Consider the following 21,286-nt stretch of genomic DNA (forward strand, 5'->3'; position numbering starts at 1 on the left):
CTTCTTCCGGGTCTCCCATGTGAGTGCATGAGTCCAAGGACTTGGGTTATCCATTTCCCCTTTCTCCCAAATTCCGATGGCTACTAATATACTTTCTTTCTCTTTGGAATTTCCTATTCGAGACATTTCATATAAATGAAATCCTACAATATGCAGCTTTTTGTGTCTAGATTCTTTAATATAACAAAGTTTATTTACATTATAACAAGGTCCCTTTTTTAAAAAAAATACATGTGTTTCTTTTTTAGTTTTACTGTGGTATTATTGGCACAGGAAAAACTCTATATATAATTTATAACATGGGATGTTTTAATAGATATATTCAATGTGAAATGATTAGCACAATCAAGCTAATTAATATAGCTATCACCTCACATAGCTACTTTCTTTCTGTGGTGAGAATGCGAAAAGATCGAATCTCTTAGCAAACTTCAAGTCTAGAAGGATCTTCCAAAAGTTAATGGAAAATGTGTATTTTGAAGAAATGCATGAATTTCAAAAGTTTTTGCACCAAAATAAACTCACATTTTAATTCCATTTTCTACAGACTCTCTGAAGTTTCTTCATGTAACATATTTAAACTATAATAATTTCAAGTATATATTACTGTTAACCTATAGATTAGCTGTATATTAGCTCTCCAGAACTTTTTCTCTTATAGATGAAGGTTTGTACCCTTTGACCAATATGCAGCCCCTGTTAACCATCATTCTACTCTGCTGAGTTTGACGTTTTCTGGATTGCAGATATGAGATCATGCAGTAATCTTGTTTTTCTGTGTTTGGCTTATTTCACTTGACATAGTGCCCTCATAGTTCATCTGTGTTATTGAAAATAGCAAGATTTTGTTGTTTTCAAAGTCTTAATAATATTCTAGTGTGTGTGTGTGTGTGTGTGTATACACATTGTGTTTTCTTTTTTGTTATTGCATTACATGAATTTCTTATGTATTCTGGAGATTAATCCCTTATCAGGTTTACATATAATTTATCCTAAAATTTTTCATTCGATGTAGTTCTACTTTTTCTTGTCTTGTCTTGTCTTGTCTTTGCTTTGAATTGCAACAAATCCAAAAACATCATTGTGGAGACTAGCATCAAGGGTCTTTTCCGTTATGTTTTCTTCTAGGAGTTTTATGGTGTCGTATCTTTAATTTGTTTTACATTAATTTTTTTGTATGGTGAAAGAAAAAGTTGCAGTTTCATTATTTTGCATGTGGATATCCTGTTTTTCCATCACCATTTATTAAAGAGTCTATCTTTTCTTCACTGTATATTCTTGGAAACTTTGTTGAAAATTAGTTGCCTATATATATATATATATATATATGTGGATTTATTTCTTAACTCTCTATTTTGTTCCATTTGTTTGTGTGTCAATTTTTCTATCAGCTCTATATTTTGATTTTCTAGCTTAGTAATATAGTTTGGAATCAGGAAGTGTGATCGCTCCAGCTTTGTGCTGCTCGATCAAGATTGCCTTAGTTGTTTGGAGTCTTTTGTGGTTCCAAATGAATTTTAGGATTGTTTTTTCTATTTTTGTAAAGAATAATATTAAAATTTTGATATGGATTTTATTGCATCTATAGATAGCCTTGTGTAGTATGAGCCATTTAACAGTATCATTTCTTCCAATCCTTGAACACAGGATATATTTTTATTTAGTTTTGTTCTCTACAATTTTTTTTAATAACTGTTTTATGGTTTCCAGTGTACAGATCTTTAATTTTTGGCTAAATTTATTCATATTTTTTCTTTTTTAGTACTATTATAAATAGGATTGTTTTCTTGATTTCTTTTTCAGAAGTTTGTTGTTATTATATAGAAATGAACTGGTATTTAAAGTTGATTTTGTATTCTGAAACTTTACTAATTTATTTACTCATTCTAACAGGTTTTTTTTTTATGGCATCTTTAAGAGTTTTTGAAAAGGTTCTAAATTATGGACAAGATTCATGTTTTAGATTTTCTGTTTAACACTTTAGACTGACAAAATATGTGTCATTAGTTAGGAGGATGATACAATAGTCTTGAGATTTTTCCAAATGCAGTTAAACTTAAGATTTTCATGAGCACTTCATATATATATGTTAATTTATCTTCAATCTTATGATGTGTTCCCCTGAATAGGTCTAGTGATAACAGATGTTTTTGCATTTTCTTTCAATATATATGTAGATAATTATAGTTTGCCAATATGATAAAACAAAACCATTTAAAGTTTGATAGCAGGTCAATAAGAAAATCTGTTAATGTATACTGATTATAGAAAAATGGTTACTATCTTTATAGATGTTATATAGATTGAAACTTAAAGTGGGAAGACTAGACCTTCCCAGAAATGAAATGATATGATATAGAGTAAATATATACTTTTTATCTGTTAAATAATAAATAGCTGGATTCTTTGAAAGCCATGGTGAACAGAACTTCTGGCGATTTAGAAGCTCTGAGGAAAAACATTTCCAAAATAAAGAAGGATATTCATGAAGAAACAACACGGTAAGAAAAAAGATACTTAAAAATGTTGATGGTTTTTAGAATTTCTTCTAGAAAATCATTAACTACTTAGCACTTTTTGTGAAGAATAATCTCTTGCAAAATTGTAACTAAAAATATTTGTTTTTTTTTATCACAAGGACTCAGAAGCAGTATTTTAATGACCTATTAATGCACAATGATAACAAAAGGCTTATAGCAAAAGCAACTTTCAAGTTATATAAAGAAATCTTAGGATAAACCATACTTTATTTTCATTAAGAACTTTGAAGGCGTATTTTCTATCTTTTCCTCATAAATCCTATTCAGGTTACAGAAAATTAAAAATCATAATAACATCATACAAAAAAAATTAAAGCAGATTACTGAGAAAACCATGTCTGTAGAAGAGAAAGCTACCAATATGGAAGATATGCTAAAGGAGGAGGAAAAAGGTGCAAAGGTAAAGTGCTTTTAATTTTTAGAAATTTGTAACAAGTTCAACAAGTGTGAATTAATTAGACTTAGGATCAGAGGACTAAAAGGCCTTGTAAGAGGCTTTTCTTTGGTATGAGCGCATTTATAATTTTGGACCTCTTTTTATGTCTTTTTGGTATGATTACATTGTTATTCTAGTTTTAGACCTCTTTTTATAAGTTGCTTCAGAACATATTCTCAACCTCCTCTCCAAAGCTACTAATTCTCTACTTGCTCTACTTTCAGCATTTAACTTTGATGTTTCCTTTTGAAGGTAGCCCTTTCACTGTGCCCTGAATTCCATTCTTTCCCTATGCCTACTGTGCCCACGACCCTGCCATCATTCATACATCTGAATGTATATTGTATACGTACCTTGAAAAGTGCCCTTGTTTTACAACTCGTTTCTATTTGATGATCATTTTATGTTTTCATTTGTGATCAGATTCCTCTGGTGATCTACATTCACTATCCATATTTCTTCATCATCAATTTTCTCTTTAACCCTTTATAACCTGGCATCAGTTTTTTGAGGAAATGGGCTCTGAAATGCTATCACTTTCCTAACTCAGCTGGCATTTCCCCTTCTACCTCAAGCTTTTTGACATATAGGTAGCAATGTTAAAGCCAAGTTTTGGGGAACTAAAAAGGCTGCTTTACCATTTCCTCCTTAGAAAGTTAAAAATGATTACAGGTAAGTGTGACTGGGCACCATGGTCATCACTTCTTGCTTTTACCGTTTTTTAGGGGTGGGGACAAGGATAGCTGAAGATGGGGGACAAAGTCCCTAGATACTTTCTGAGACTTGTATGAAATAGGATTTCATTTATACTTGGATGGAGTCCCACTTCCTCAGTTTTCTGGGTAATTGCTGAGTAATGAATTATGTAGCAATCTTAACTTGAATGGTATTTGAGTCCCAATTGTACAGCAGTATTTTAAAAATAGGTATTTTTCCCCCCAAGAGCATCCTTTCCTGAAGCACTGGAGATGGGACTGTGAAATTCATTTCAATTAGACATTTTGATGTCAGGGAACATTATAAACTTCTGAATTTTTTGAATACATTATCTAAAATACATAATGAAAAAGATTGTCAGCAGGGATCTCACAACTTTTTTTTTTTTTGAGATAGTACTCAAAAGATGGTAAGTCGTTGATGATGTGATTTCTCCGCAAAGCCCACTAGACTTGAGAATACTTTGTGAACTTACAAGCATGTCTACAGCAGATTTTATTTTCTGAGGAAACCAATGAAATGGCCAAGTTCTGAGGCTAGAGCAATGTGGGCTGGAATTAAGATGATTGGTCAAGGTGCATTATAATAAAGTTGCCAGAAAAAAAGTTACGACAAGAAATATTGGAAGATTTGTTGAAATTGAGGGGGAGTCCTTTATATTCTTAAGGGCTGCAATGTTGAGAACAAGGGCTCAAGTTTATTTATGAGCTCCAAATTATAATGTTCACTTAAATAAAACATTTCAAGATATCATAATTTCATTAACCACTGCCATTCTTATTATTAGGAAGTGGAAGTTCAATTGAACATAGTGAAAGATGTGCTGTTTAAGAAGGTTCAGGAGTTACAGACAGAGAAAATGAAAGAAAAAGCTGTTATGTCAGAAATTGAAGGAACCCGTTCCTCTCTGAAACATCTAAATAATCAATTACATAGACTGGATTTTGAAACGTTGAAGCAGCAAGAAATTATGTACAGTCAGGTAAGGTGGTGCTTTTGTGGCTATGTTCCCTATTAATTTGTTGTAGTTGTGATGATCAATATACTCCAATATCCTAGGAGAAAGGTTTGTAAGCACTCTTCCCAAAGGATAGATGCAGAGAGTGGACTCTCAGATCAGATCAGTAGTAGGGGGGAGGAGCTTTAATTGCGATTTTTTCCCATCTGAGATAAATGGGCAAGAAGATGAACAACTCTACTGAGGGAGAACCATGATTTAAAGGAATCTAGGGCAACTGGACCCAGAGTAAAACAAAAGAAGGTGTAGGATAGAGGAGACTTAGAGAAATTGTAGGTTTGAACCTTAGTTGTGCAAACAGGCACCCACATCTCTACCCTCAGGGCAATAGTATTTTTTGGTTTTTCCTTATTCTCTTCTATTTATATATTCAGGTCAATTATTTTTTTAAAAATTATTTACTTGAAAGAGTAACAGAGAGAGGGAGAGAAGAGGAGAGAGAGAGAGAGAGAGAGAGAGAGGTCTTTCATCCACTGGTTCACTCTCCAGATGGCCACAATGGTCAAGACTGGGCTAGGCTGAAGCCAGGAGCCAGGAGCTTAATCCAGATCTCCTATGTGTGGCAGGGGCACAGTACCTGGGCCATGTTCCACTGCTTTTCCCGGGCACAATAGCAGGCACCTGAATCAGAAGTGGAACAGTGGGGATATGAACCAGCGCAGGTGTTGGTTTTATCCTTTATGCCTCATCACTGGTTTCAATATTCAGATTAATTCTTAAAGTCATTTATCTCCATATCCTAATTTCCTCAGTTGATGTATCCTTTGTTTTCTCTTTTTTATTTTAAAAATTATTAATTTTCTTAGTTTTTAAGGTGAACAAATTTCATGTATGTCATATGTACAGATTTAGGAGCATAGTGATACTTTCCCCCACCCTCCCTCCTGTCTATGCTGCCACCCTCCCTCCTTCCTTCCTTATTCTTTCTTTGAAATTTTTTTTAAAGATTTATTTTATTTATTTGAAAGACAGAGTTACAGAGAGAGTTAGAGACAGAGAGAGAGGTCTTCCATCTGCTGGTTCACTCCCCAGGTGGCCGCAACAGCTGGGGCTGTGCTGATCTGAAACCAGGAGCCAGGAGCCTCTTCCAGGTCTCCCATGAGGGTGCAGGGGCCCAAGGACTTGGGCCATCTTCTACTGCTATCCCAGGCCATAGCAGAGAGCTGGATCGGAAGAGGAGCAGCTGGGACTAGAACTGGCGTCCATATGGGATGCCGGCGCTTCAGGCCAGGGCGTTAACCCACTGCACCACAGTGCAAAACCCGTTCTTTGAATTTTTACAATGATCTGCTTTCAGTCTATTTTATACTCATAAGATTAATTCTACACCAAGTAAAGAATTCAACAAATCATAAGCAGAAAACAACACTGTTTCTCAGCAGTAGAGACAAAGGCTATAAACAATTGCCGAATTCAAAACGTCAGTGTTCCTCACACACATTACATTTTTTTGTACTTTATTTTAGTTAACACAAATCAGGGAAAACATATGATATTTTTCTTTTAGGGATTGGCTTATTTCACTAAGTATGGTACATCAATTTTGTTGCAAAAGACAGGATTTATTTTATTTACTTGATAGGCAGAGTTACAGAGAGGAAGGGACAGAGAGGTCTTCCATCTGCTGATTCACAGAAATGGCCACAACTGCTGGGGCTGGGCCAAGATGAAGCCAGGAGCCAGGAGCTTCTTCTGGTCTCTCACATGGGTGACAGGGGCCCAAGAACTTGGGCCATCTTCTACTGCCTTCTCGGGCTCATTAGCAGGGAGCTGGATCAGAAGTGGAACAGCTGGGACTCGAACCAGGCCCATATGGGGGATGTTTGTGCTACAGGCAGCTGCTTAACCCACTACACCATAGCACCAGCCCAGCCCCTCTTTTTTCTTTTTTCCTTAAAAAAAAAAAGAAAAGATTTATTTTTTTAATTTGAAAGGCAGAGTAACAGAGAGAGAGGATGAGACAGAGACAGAAACAGAGAGAGAGGAGAGGAGAGAATCTTCCATCTGTTGGTTCACATCTGCAAATGCCTGTTGTCAAGGCTAGACCTGGCTGAAGCTAGGAGTCAGGAACTCCATGTAGGTCTCCCACATTGGTGGCAGTTACCCGAGCACCTGGGTCATTATCCACTGCCATCCCAGGAGCAGTAGCAGGAATCTGGATGAGAAGAATGGAGTAGTCAGCACTCGAACCAGGCACTCCTATATGGGATGGCAGTGTGCCAAGCGGTGGCTTAATCTGCAATGCCATAATGCCCTATCCCTATTGTTTTGTCAAAATTACAAATGCTAAAGTATAATTACAAAATTCATTTGAAGTTCATTATGCTTGAATATTTCATAGCTAATAATTTGTGACTGTCTTTTTTGCATCCCCCTCAAATACATGTACCCTCAAAAAGCCATGTCCATATAAATCCAGTGGATTTAGTGTGAGGTTCCATTGTGGTAATAGGGTTAAAACTCCCTGATTTTGTTATCTTGTCAGATTTCTTCTGTGGCACTGTTATGCACTCTGATTATTGAAGGATAGGTTGTTGTTGCTCCCCTTAGAGTGAGAAGGATTTTGTCTTCAATTAATGAAGGATTAAAGTGATCATATTAAATGATGACATCAAAGCCATACTTTTTTTTTTTTTTTTTAATTTGACAGATAGAGTTAGACAGTGTGAGAGAGAGACAGAGAGAAAGGTCTTCCTACCATTGGTTCACCCCCCAAATTGCTGCTACGGCCGGAGCTACGCTGATCCAAAGCCAGGAGCCAGGTACTTCCTCCTGGTCTCTCATGTGGGTGCAGTGGCCCAACTGCCTTCCTGGGCCACAGCAGAGAGCTGGACTGGAAGGGGAGCAACTGGGACTAGAACCCGGTGCCCATATGGGATGCTGGCGCTGCAGGCGGAGGATTAACCAAGTGAGCCACAGCGCTGGCCCCCAAAGCCACACTTACAAGAAAGTATTCACTATGGTTTTTTTTTTTTTTTTAATGTTTATAAAGGTGCTTTTAATTATTTCTTTGTACTAACTCCTTTTTAAAAACTGTAACAGGATTTTTATATTCAACAAGTGGAACGGAGAATGTCACGGCTAAAGGGAGAAATTAATTCGGAGGAAAAACAAGCCCTTGAAGCAAAAATCATTGAGCTTAAGAAGTCACTGGAAGAGAAGAAAGCTACATTTGGCCTTTTGGAAACACAGATCAAGAAACTTCATGTAACTTACCCCAAGAACTTCTTATCTTTCAGATATCCCACTTATTAGTCATTCTCTTATAAATCAGATTATTCCTAAAACGACTTTACAGTAGTCTTACTACAAAGGCCAATTGCCAAGCTACCCACATACATAAAAAAGTATGGAAAATGTTGCTATTTTTTTTAAAGATTTTATTTATTTGAAAGAGATACAGAGAGGGAAGAAAGGGCAGAGGGAGAGGGAGAGAGAGAGGCGGGGTGGGGCAGAGGGAGAGAATCTTCTATCTGCTGGTTCACTCCCCAGATGGCTACAATGGCCAGGGCTGGGCCAGGCAGAAGCCAGAACTTAATCTAGATCTCCCACATGGATGGCAGGGGTCCAAGCACTTGAGCAATCTTCCATAGCCTTTTCCAGGACATTAGCAGGTAGCTGGATTGGAAGTAGAGCAGCCAGGACTGGAAGCAGTGCTCATATGGGATACTTGGAATCACAGGTGGTGGCTTAACCCATTATGCTACAATGCCAACCCCAAGGTTCATATTTCTATGCTGTCAGAATGTAAAGCTACCTTTGAATCAAGCATTGTCTATAAGCTAAATATTGTATTACATGCTTCTAATATTTTATTTCATTTAATCCTTATAAATGTCTTTTGAAGACATTATTATTTGTCTTATAGATTAAATAACTTATCCAAAGTTACACAGCTAGTACATGGAAAGCTAAGATTTGATCTCTGGTCCATTTGACTTAAAATTTACATTTTAAGATTATTTAGAACATTGATGAATTCCAGTTTCCTGTTATGTATCTGCCATAATAATTTGATTGCCCCATCACTGAAATGCTAATAGAAGTTGCTCTTTCATGGGTCATTTATTGTTACTCAAATATTATTTAATTGCAGTGTTCCAAAAGACTAAATTCTATTAATAATGTGGGACCATTCTTCATCTTTAGGAATTTTTATTATTATTATAAAATTTAAGTTAAAGTTTAACTGGAATGTAAGAATGAGGGATTGAAAGTGTGGACATAAATGGGATGAGAACTTGACAGCTGGAAAGTCTAGTGATGAGCGTCCTCTAGTGGTTATATATAGAATTGCCCCAATTCCTTGAAGGCTGCTTAAGATGAAAGGAGCTGTTACCTTTTTAAAAACTTTTAACATGGCCATATTTTGGTTTGGAGTAGTTTACAGTCCAAGGAATTTTTTTTTTAGCTCTTTTGTTTACTGGAAAATAACATGTCTTTGGATCAGAGAGAACCTGTTCTTTATTTTTGAAATTAAAAGTAAATTTATTTTGTGCAAAACATTTTAAAGTCTTACATAGAGTAAATGGAGCTAAGCTATAAAGTAAAGTAAGAAATTATCAATAGATTAAAAGCTGTAATCTCCTCTAAAGGGGAGGTGAGTAGTGATCAAGAAGGGGCTCTTGGAGCTTCTGGGGTATTTTGCAATATCTGACTTCCTGCTGTTGGTGGTGGTTGTGTGGATTTTTGCTGAATAACAAATGTTAAGTTGCATGTCAACGTTTTATCCATTATATTTAAAAAAAAAAACATTTATTTTATTTGAATGGCAGAGTAATAGGTGGGGTGGGGGTGGTGGAGTGATTGATCTTCCAACTGCTGGTTCACTCCCCAAATGGCCACTGGGCCTGGGATGAGCTAAGCCAAAGCTAGGAGCCTGGAACTCCATCTGGATTTCTCAGGTGGGTGGCAGTGATTGAGCCTGTTTTGAATTTCAAAACTGTACCATTTTAACTTCCTGAGCCCTAGTTTACTCATTTGTTAAATGAAGAAAATTATTTTAGGGCATTTGGGAAAACTAGAAGCAATGTATACCTTAGAATAGTGCTTTCAATAGGTAGTCAATAAATGGTGGATTTTATTACTTAGCATATGAGAATATTAATGCTACAGAAGTCATATGGGGATGATTTTTACAGTGAAATGTGTCTCTTGACCCCTCCTTGGATTATATCTGTTTTGCTATGTAAAGATGGTTATAGTTCTTCTGTCTTTTAACCACCTTGACCTCTCTCTCCTTTATACAATTGATTGGTGCTTATGCCTGCCCCAACTCTGGTTTAAACACACAGATAAATAAGTTAATAGAAATGTAAGTAAATTTTAAAAACATTAAAGCCAGTTAGAAGATTTGCTCTTTTCAATACTAGCATCAGATAGTAAAGTCATTCTGTATGCCCTCTCCCATACCACTCTATCTCTATTTTACATAAATCGACACCAGTTTCTTCAGGTTGAATGATCACATGAACTCTTAATACTAAACTTGATTTTATAAAATCACATCTTTATGTAAAAAATTTTCTTCTGTCTTGTTGCTATATTAGGTCCTGATACTTCAGAGAAATACAAGCAATGAAAAAGACTGGAAGGGAGGGGGAGAGAGAGAGAGATGTTTGGAACTAGGAAGTTTTGATTTAGAAACTATGAAGGGGCTAAGAGCACAAAGCCTTATTCCGGGTGGGAAGAGGTATATAATTAGTAGAAAATTGGTATCTGGGTAGGTAGGACCTATTTATTCATCTGAAGGAATTAGATCTTATCAGATATTTTTCTCTCTGGGAATATGTGATTTTATATATATTATATATATATATAATACTAATAAAATAATAGCTGACATCTATATGGTACTTCTATGTGTTAAACTTTGCTGTCTATACTCTTTGACAGTAACTTTTAAAATTTTCCCAACAACCCAGGAAGGTATGAATTGTCCTTATCTCCGTTTTAGAGATGAGGATACCAAGGATGAATATGTTGCCTGCCACAGCTGGCTGGCTAACATGTAATTGAAACATCTGCTTCCAGAGTTGGTACTAACTAGCACCCTGTACTTTCCCAGACTTCTTTGTTTTTAACATCTATGGCTTGGATAGAATCAAACAATGAATTCCAGAATGGGAGTGGTGAACCATGTAGTGCACCACAATATATGTTCTCTTCTCATACATGATGATCACCTAATAATTCATGTTGAACTTGAGCCATATATATGCATATATATACATATAAACTTGTATTTTCCAAACTCAAACTAAAGTCTAAACATAAGTAATAAAAATGAAAAATTTTCTTGTGAATTTCCATGTATATTAAGTTGAAGACATAGCATGATGAGAGATTAAACCATATGATTAATAAAGTATTTAAGAGAATATAATTATAAGATATGTTTATATAGTACGTTCAGTTTCTAATATTGTTATTCAAAGCATACATTAATATAACTTTTTTCTTTTTACAGAATGATCTTTACTTTATTAAGAAGTCAAACAGTAAAAATTGTGATGAAAAACAGTCCCTTATGACCAAAATAGATGAACTAAATCTTTTTATTGACAGATCAGAGAAAGAACTTAACAAAACCAAAGCTCTTAAACAGGTATACTAAACATTATATTCAATGCACAGTATTAAAAACCAGAGTTTTATGTTAATTGTAGAAAATCTTAAGAATAAGGCAAATTGTGAAGAATAAGTCACTATAATCACTTTACCAAGATAAACAGTGTTAACTTTTATTTCCCTCTAGGCTTTTAAAGAAAATTGACTTATATGTTATATTTAAATAATTTTTATTGTTATTGTTTCCTAAAACATTATTCTTTAAACAGTATTTAAAAATTTTCCTACAAATTCATTTCATGAAGTTGCTATGATTTATTTAACCATCTTCTAGTTTTCTGATGTTTGCTTTTATTCTCATTTGACTTTTTTTTTTTAAGATTTATTTGAAAGTCAGAGTTACACAGAGAGGGAAGGAGAGGCAGAGAGAGAGAGGTCTTCTATCTGCTGGTTCACTCCCCAGTTGGCTGCAATGGCCAGAGCTATGCTGATCCAAAGCTAGGAATCAGGAGCTTCCTCCAGGTCTCCCACGCAGATACAGGAGCCCAAGGATTTGGGCCATCTTCTACTGCTTTCCCAGGCCATAGCAGAGGGCTGGATCAGAAGTGGAGCAGCCAGGACTTGAACTGGTGCCCATATGGGATGCCGGCACTGCAGGTGGTGGCTTTACCCACTATGCCACAGTGCCGGCCCCACTCTCATGTTAACCATTATAAATAGTGCTATTGTGTTCAATGGACACATATCATTGTACAATTATTCAGTTAATTTCTTGGGATAAATTCCTATCCATACAATATGGTTCAAGAAGAAATGAATATTTTTAGTGTCTTAAAACTATTTTAAAGCCCAATTGCCCCCTAGAGGGTTCCAATAATACTCCTACCAGCAGGGTGTACACATTCTTTTGTAGTCACAACTGCTGAGGCTGGATATTTTAATTTGTATAATTGTTGCCAACATGGTCTGTAATTGTTTTAGTCTATATTTACAAAATTGGTGACATTTAATTTTATTTAAAAATATTTATTTGAGAGGCAGAGGGAAAGAGAGAGAGAGAAACAAGTTCCCATTTGCTTGTTCATTCTTCAAATGCCCACATCTGCCCACCAGGAGTAGGCCACAGCTGAGGCCAGCGGCCAGAAAAGCAACTCAGGTATCAGGTATCCCATGTGGGTAATAAGAATCCAACTACTTGAACCATCACTGCTGCTTCCAAGGTTTATATTAGCAGGAAGCTGGAATCAGGAGCCAGTGGTGGGTATGAAGCCCCAGTACTCTGATGTGGGATGTAGGTATCTTAATTGCTAGGCTAAACATGTGCTTTTTAAAAACATTTTGCTTTAAAGATTAACATTGAATTATTCAAAAAGCATTCTGTTTAAAGATAAAATGTAAAACATGGATGTTTAAGTAAAAATGTTTAAAAGATTTTTTTCATTATGTTATGTTCCATAGTTTTTTTTTTTTTTTTTAAAGATTTATTTATTTATTTGAAAGTCAGAGTTACACAGAGAGAGGAGAGGCAGAGAGAGAGAGGTCTTCCATCTGCTGGTTCACTCCCCAGATGGCCGCAATGGCCAGAGCTGCACCGATGTGAAGCCAGGAGATAGAAGCTTCTTCTGGGTCTCCCATGTGGGTACAGGGGCCCAAGGACTTGGGCCATCTTCTACTGCTTTCCCAGGACAAAGCAGAGAGCTGGATCGGAAGTGGAGCAGCTGGGTCTTGAACCGGTGCCCATATGGGATGCTGGCGCTTCAGGCTAAGGTGTTAACCTGCTGTGCCACAGTGCTGGCTCCTCCATAGTTTTTACTTTTGGAATTCGAGTTTATATTCTTGGCCCACTTTGCCATTGGGATGTTTATATTTTTAAATTGCTTTGTAAAATATTTTCATATGTAAAGATATCTTTGTGTCATAGTGTCACGTTGTCAATATTCCCCATCTGCTTTTAAAATTTTATTCAGTGTTTTTGATATGAACTTTTAAAGATATCAACTTCTTTTTCCCTTTATAATTTTTATGCTTAGAAAGTTGTCACATTAAAAGTCCAGTGTTTACTGTTTTTATGGTAGTTGCATTGGTTCCATGACTTACATTAAGCATTTTTTTAAAAATCTGAAATGTATTTTCAGTACATGTGAGATAGGGATCTAATCTTTTCTCTAACTGAAGAGCCATTATGAAAGAGTAAATCTTCCATTCTTGAGTGTTTGTTTCAGGGTTCTCTGAAAATTTATCATGTTATGTACTTATCTATTCACGACTAAGCTATTTTAAAGTAAAACCTTACTTCAACATTATTTTGTGAGATTTAGTTAAAAGTATATAAAGTCCATCTGCAGAATTATATATTTTTCTGGACATTTTAAGTTTTAATATTAAGAATAACTTTTTTAAAAAATAAAGCTTGAATTTAAAATTGAATTATAAAAATTGATTTCAAATAGCCATACACATTTTCTTGGCCAAATTAGAAAAAGGTATACTTTCAAGTTTGGCATATTTGGCAATACAAATAAATATTTTGGTTTAGTTATAAAAATAATGATTTTGGTACTTACAATTTTTTATGTTGGTAGGATTTGATGATAGAGGACAATCTTTTAAAACTTGAAGTTAAGCGTACTCGAGAAATGCTTCACAGTAAGGCGGAAGAAGTTCTTTCCCTGGAGAAGAGAAAACAGCAGTTATATACAGCCATGGAAGAGCGAACTGAAGAAATCAAGGTTCACAAAGCAATGCTTGCATCACAAATAAGATATGTTGATCAAGAACGGCAAAGCATAAGGTGATTATTAGAGTTTTAAAATACTGCTAAAATTTTTGAAAGGAAAATGTAAAGGTGATGTTAGCAGAACAGATTGCTCCCTTTTCTACACTGGGTGTTAATCTTTTTCTTATTGGTTTGAAAAGGCTTTTACTATAAGCATTTAGGCTCTTTTCTTTGCTTAAGTCTTTACTCATTAGTTTCTCCTTTGACATTAAGATCTTTAATTCCTTTAGAATTGATTTTTGGGCATGGTTTGTGGTGAGAACCCAGTAACATGTTTTTCCTTAGAGATACCTGGTAGCTGTATTTATTGAAGCAATTTTCTCATAGAAGTTTTGCATATTTGTTTTAAGATTATTATTGGTTAATTTTTTTAAAGATTTATTTATTTATTTGAAAGAGTTACAGAGAAAGGGGGGTTGGGGTGTAGAGGTCTTCCATTTGCTGGTTCACTCCCCAGATGGCCTCAATGGCCAGGGCTTGGCCAGGCCAAAGCCAGGAGGCAGGAGCTTCTTCTGGGTCTCTCACAAGGGTAGGAGGGGCCCAAGCACTTGGGACATCTTCTGCTGCTTTCCCCAGGCAATTAGCAGGGAGCTGGATCAGAAGTGGAGCAGCTGGGACTCAATGGGTGCCCGTATGGGATGCTGGAATTGCAGACAGCAGCTTTACCTGCTACGTCACAATGCTGGCCCCTGAATGTTAATTTTTTATGTCACTGTCAATGTTACTGCATTTTAAACCATTTTATTTTTGGTTTGTTGATGGTATATAGAAATATCACACAGCTAATTTTTGTTTATTAAACATTCAGCCAACTTGCTTAAATTCTACCAATGCATCTTAGATTCTTTCTAGGTATTTTATTTGTGTCATTTTGAATAAAACTAGTTTTATTTTTCTCTTTCTTATCTTTATAACTGTTCTTTTTCTATTGTGTTTGCTAGGATGTCCAGTTCGATAATGAATATAAGTGGCAATTACAAGTACCATTGTCTGTGCCTGATCTCAAAGGGAAAGCTTTCATTGTTTTATCATTAAGAAGTTTGCTGTAGTTTTCTGTTATAAGCTTTCTTTGCATTCATTGCTATACTGTAACTCCTTTAATATATGTTAAGTATTATATTTGACTGATTTTCCAAAGTTTTCAACCTTATATTTTTGGAATTAACCCAACTTGTCTTCCATATATTATCTTTTGTATACATATATTTTATTCAAAATATTTTTTATATAATTTTTATACTATGCTCATGTGTATAAACAACATGGTTTTCCTTGTCCTACTGCCCTTTTCAGGTTTTTAAAATTACATCTACTTTCATAAAATGATATGTTTCTTATTTTTCTATACTCTAGATAAACTTGTAGAAGAGTAGATTTTTATCTTGTTATTTTCAAAAATCTCATTGGTAAAACCATTGAGGGCCTGGAGTTTTCTATGGGAGATTTGCAGCTATTGGTTTATTTATTGCTTATGAGACAATGCGGATTTTTTATTTTGTCTTGACTAGTTTGGTGAAGTACACTTTTCTCCAGGAAAAAATCCCCACCCAAATTTTCAAGGTTATTGCCAAAACATTGCTTATAATATCATTTTATTATAAACAGTTGTATTTGTAGAGATTATCCTTTTTCATTCCTCATATTGGTTATTTGTGCCTTCTCTCTTTGGGGTGGTATAAATCTTAGAGAAGTTAATCTTTTTTAAAACAATTTTTAAATGCAGAGAGACAGATAGAGCTAAGACATAGAGAAATTTTCCACTTGCTGGTTCACTCTCCAGATGCTTGCAACAGCCAGACAGGAGTCCAGAACTCAATCTTGATCTATCCTGTGGGTGGCATGGACCCAAGAATTTGAGCCATCATATGCTGTCTGTCAGGGTGTGCATTAGTAGGAAGTGGAGCTGACACTTGAACGCAGGCACTTCAGGGTGGGATGTGGGCATCCTAAGTGATGTCCTAACTGCGATGCCGAACACCTACACCATTAAATCATTTTTAGCAGTATTTATTTTTTTTTTATTTGACAGGTAGAGTTACAGACAGTGAGAGGGAGAGACAGAGAGAAAGGTCTTCCTTCCGTTGGTTCACTCCCCAAATGGCCGCTATGGCCAGTGCTGCGCCGATCTGAAGCCAGGAGCCAGCTGCTTCTCCTGGTCTCCCATGGGGTGCAGGAGCCCAAGCACTTGGGCCATCCTCCACTGCCCTCTCTGGCCACAACAGAGAGCTGGAATGGAAGAGGAGCAACCGAGACTAGAATCCAGAACCCATATGGGATGCTGACGCTGCAGGTGGAGGATTAACCAAGTGAGCCACGGTGCCAGCCCCAGCAGTACTTGAAAACAGTCCACTCACTGATCTTTCCTAGTGTACATGTATATGTTATTTCATTAACTTCTGACCTCATCTCTACTATTGTTCCTTCTTTTGTGCGGTATTTTTAATGTTTTTTACTTGAGATAGATGCTTCATTTATTAACTTTAAGCTTTGAAGCCTAAAAATGTCCATCTAAATATTATTTTAGCTGCATTCCACAAGTTAAATTCTTATTTTCTTTATTATCTTTCCTGCTTTTCATTGTCTCGTTGAAATTTTATTTTAAAATACTCTGAGATATAATTGATATAAGTTGATACATTTTGATAAACATCATCACAATCAAGATAGTTAATATATCCATCATTCCCATAAATTTCCCATTCTGATTTTTCCCTCTAGTCCTGGGGTGGGAACCTTTTTTCTGTCAAGGGCCATTTGGATTTTTATAACATCATTCATGGGTCATATAAAATTATCAACTTAAAAATTAGCCTGCTGTAGATGTATTGAATTTGGGTCCTGCCTGCGGTTGCCTTGGCAGAGCCAGACCAACTGATTTCATGGGCTTTATATGACCCAGGTGCTGGATATTCACCACCCCTGTGCCTTCGCATATACCCATACCAGATGACGGCTGATCTGCTTTTTATCTGGATAGTTTAGAATGCATTTTTAAGAATTTCGTATAAATGGAATTCAATAGTAGGAACTTTTCAGTTTTCTGGCTTCTTTTATTCAGAGTAATTCAGGTTCATCCATGTTGTATATATCAATAATACACTCCTCTTTAATGGGAGTTGGTACAATTTATATATAAGGGCTAGATGATAAATATGGTAGTTCTTGTTTCAGTAACTCAGCCCTGTCATTGTATAGTGAAAGCAGACAGCAGTGATCATGCTGTGTTCCAGTAAAACTGTATAGACATTGAAACTGAATTCCTGTATAATTTTCATTTTTCATGAAATTTTGTTATTTTTCATAAAAGCCATCCTTTGCTTGTGAGCTTACAAACACAGGTGGCAGGCAGCATGGTTTGCTGACTCCGGCTTTTTATTGCTAATAGAACTATTTCATTGAATATGTTTACTCCAATTTGTTTATACATCTACCTGCTGATGGACATTTATTTCCAGTTTGTAGTTTTTATAAACAAATATGCTATGAACATATGTTTTCTTGGTAAGGACATATGCTTTCTTTTCTCTTGAGTAAATAGCTGGGAGTAGAATTGCTGGGTCTTAGGGTAGGTACATAACTTTTCAAGAAACATTGAGAAATTGCCATACTTCTTTTTTTTTATTTTTTTAAATTAAATTTTTTTTTTTTTTGACAGGCAGAGTGGACAGTGAGAGACAGAGACAGAGAGAAAGGTCTTACTTTTGCCACTGGTTAACCCTCCAATAGCCGCTGCAGCCGGCGCGCTGTGGCTGGTGCATTGCACTGATCTGAAGCCAGGAGCCAGGTACTTCTCCTGATCTCCCATGGGGTGCAGGGCCCAAGGACCTGGGCCATCCTCCACTGCACTCCCGGGCCACAGCAGAGAGCTGGCCTGGAAGAGGGGCAACCGGGACAGAATCTGGCGCCCCGACTGGGACTAGAATCTGGTGTGCCGGCGCCACTAGGCAGAAGATTAGTCTAGTGAACCGCAGTGCCAGCCCATACTTATTCTTCTTTCATTGGTTTTACTAAATTTCATTTTCTCTTTCTCTCTTGTTGTTTGGAAGTTTTATATTTTTTTTCTTTTTTCTTTTTTTCTTTTTTTGACAGGCAGAGTGGACAGTGAGAGAGAGAGACAGAGAGAAAGGTCTTCCTTTGCCGTTGGTTCACCCTCCAATGGTTGCCGCCGCCGGCGCGCTGCGGCCGGTGCACCACGTTGATCCGATGGCAGGAGCCAGGTGCTTATCCTGGTCTCCCATGGGGTGCAGGGCCCAAGTACTTGGGCCATCCTCCACTGCACTCCCTGGCCACAGCAGAGAGCTGGCCTGGAAGAGGGGCAACCGGGACAGAATCCGGCGCCCCAACCGGGACTAGAACCCGGTGTGCCGGCGCTGCAAGGCGGAGGATTAGCCTAGTGAGCCGTGGCGCCGGCGGAAGTTTTATATTTTTAATATTTCAAATTCTCTGAATTTTGAAGATTAATTTTCTTTCCTAAAGAAGAGTCTTAGCACATTTCACTTCAACATTTCCTCTCCCCAATTTTCATGTATTGTTAAAACCACTGATTATATTCTTCTGGATTAAAATATTATTTATGGGCAGTCTCTGGTTCCAGGTTAATTGAATTTAATAATAAAATGAGGAATTTGTTTTTGTTGTTTTCTTTCTGGAAGCTTTGAGACAATCTCTTTATCCTTGATTTTTCGTAATTTCCTCAGATGTGTCTGAGTGTTTTGTCATTTTTTGCTTTTCTTGCTTGACCCTTGGTGAGCTTGGAGTTGTTTCATTCAAGTCTTTCCCCAGGTCAGAGGAATATTCTTTCTTTCTTTCTTTTCTTTCTTTCTTTCTTTCTTTCTTTCTTTCTTTCTTTCTTTCTTTCTTTCTTTCTTTCTTTCTTTCTTTCTTTCTTTCTTTCTTTCTTTCTTTCTTTCTCTTTCTCTCTTTCTCTTTCTCTCTTTCTCTTTCTCTCTTTCTCTTTCTCTTTCTCTCTTTCTCTCTTTCTTCAGACAGTGAGAGAGACAGAAAGGTCTTCCCTCCATTGGTTCACTCCCCAAATGGCTGCTACGGCCAGTGCTGCATTGATCCGAGGCCAGGAGCCAGGTGCTTCTTCCTGGTCTCCTATGCGGGTGCAGGGGCCCAAGCACTTGGGCCATCCTCCACTGCCCTCTCTAGCCACAGCAGAGAGCTGAACTGGAAGAGGAGCAACTGGGACTAGAACCTGGCACCCATATGGGATGCTGGCGCCGCAGGCAGAGGATTAACCAAGTGAGCCACGGCGCTGGAGCCAAGGAATATTTTTCTATTTAATTTTTTCCTCATAACCGTTCTTATTGTTTTCCTCATTTGTTGCTCATTTTTAGTGGACTTTGGCTCTCCTAGATATAGCCAGGTTTTTTCTCTCATTTTCAATGTTCTATTCTTTTTATTCTGATTTCTCAGATATTCTCTCCCTAGTGCTATCCACTCTGCCTTGCTTCTGTCTCTCCATTATGTTACTAACTGAATCTTTATTCTTCCCTGATGTTAAACTGAAAATTTACTTGCAAGAATTATTCTTTCACAGCTGCTTTCTTTTCATAGCACCTCATCTTGTTTCATAGGTGTTTTTGGAGGCAACATCCTTCCACATTTTAGAGGGTACTAATTAAATACTTTGAAACTTCTGCTTTATTCTCTGCTTATCTCTGTTTTTCCCAGGGTCTGTTCCTTGTTTATTTTTTTTTTTCCATTCATTCTGTTGGCTTTCCATATATGATGATGCTTGGCTTTTGGTTTGTATTTATTAATAAATGCTTAATTAACAATCAGCGGATATTGACAGATCTGCTGGTAAGGGTCTTCCCTGAATTAGATAGATCTCTTTCTCCAACAGATCTCTCCCTGAAATGGGGTCCAGGCTAACTTGTCACATAAGGACCATTGAGATGTATTAGGCAGTTATTAGTTACAAAAAGTTAAGAAATACTTATTTGAATGATGAAGACTTTATTTTATTCCCAGATAGAACTGCTTTTTAAAACTTATTTCCACTGTTGTGAAAGCCTGGAAATAGTACGTCTGTTTTCACTTCTCACTCTAGCTCCAACATACATACCAGGAATTCTGGTTACTTTTAGATTACCAGCAAAGTAGATATCATTCATGTCAACAATCCTGTTTACTTTGAAGGGTAGAGGGGAGTGACCCAAATTTTCTGTGGACAACTCTCATTAGCCACCCATTGACAGCAGTCTCACAGATTACTCTTGCTCTTTTTGTCATTTCTGAGTTTGGATTTTTTTCACTTCAGTAGTAGAAAACTGCTCTTGCTTCTATATATTTTTCCCCATTAATCTTATCCCTCTGGTTTCTATTTTTCCAGAAGTTCATGAAAAAAAATTCTTTTTTTCCCAAAGCTATTACATTTTTTTTCAAACTCAGAAAGGGGAGAGATATACTTATACTCAATCCATCATCTTAAGCTTGTAGGCCAGAAAGTCTTTTATAATCATGTAAAGGATGAGTGAATATTTTCTGATGAAACAACAGTGATAATTAAAAATAAAAAAATAACTTCTGACACTAAATATATTTTGCCATTGGTTTTCTCTAAATGTAGGAAAACTGGAAGTTTGGATGGCTGACCTTCATGAGGTTGTACTGGACAAATGCATCACTTTCCATATTGTCATGCATATATTAGCATTAGTATTGTTATTAATCAAGTTCTAAAGATATCTCAGATATAAACTTAATAAAAAAGGAACCAAAAAATTTAGAAATCTGAATGTTGGGAGACAATTTGCCATTAGTTTCTCATATTTCTGTCTGCCTTGCAATGAGAACCACTCACTGCCCTGTTGTTCATTATCTTTTAGAACATGTTTTTATAGTACACAGCTTGAAAAACTCTCTGGAGCAAAAGTTTGACATGTTTGCTTATTTTTCATTATCAAATATTTCAGTTACTTAAACTTGAGACTCCTCACCTGTCATGTAGAATTACTGTGTGTGCAACATTCATTTGAATCCCTCTTTGTCCCCAACCGATGAGGGGGCAAAAAAGAAACTCATGATACTTGATGCTTCACGACTAATAACCATTTATCCCTGCTGCAGAAAAACTGTCTTCTGCCAGCATCCATGAATCTATGGCAGGTAGAATTTGAGACCCCTTATAGTGATTATTAAATATGAAATGAGGGGCTGGTGTTGTGGTGTAGCAGATAAAGCTCTGCCTTTAACATTGGCATCCCATATGGTCACCAGTT

At 36.5% G+C, this 21,286-nt stretch overlaps 1 protein-coding gene across 1 annotated transcript in view; it reads left to right on the forward strand.

Annotated features, from left to right (window-relative positions):
* Positions 1–21,286, forward strand: part of CCDC39 (coiled-coil domain 39 molecular ruler complex subunit) — a 42,002-nt gene that overhangs the window by 12,374 nt on the left and 8,342 nt on the right. Inside the window, exons 8-13 of the mRNA XM_070072467.1 lie at positions 2,398–2,501; positions 2,808–2,940; positions 4,481–4,675; positions 7,754–7,918; positions 11,181–11,318; positions 13,864–14,072. Coding sequence (XP_069928568.1) covers positions 2,398–2,501; positions 2,808–2,940; positions 4,481–4,675; positions 7,754–7,918; positions 11,181–11,318; positions 13,864–14,072 — 944 coding nt within the window. The remainder of the gene's footprint in view (positions 1–2,397; positions 2,502–2,807; positions 2,941–4,480; positions 4,676–7,753; positions 7,919–11,180; positions 11,319–13,863; positions 14,073–21,286) is intronic.

This window comes from Oryctolagus cuniculus, chromosome 4 (assembly GCF_964237555.1).
Source record: "Oryctolagus cuniculus chromosome 4, mOryCun1.1, whole genome shotgun sequence".
Classification (NCBI taxonomy): domain Eukaryota; kingdom Metazoa; phylum Chordata; class Mammalia; order Lagomorpha; family Leporidae; genus Oryctolagus; species Oryctolagus cuniculus.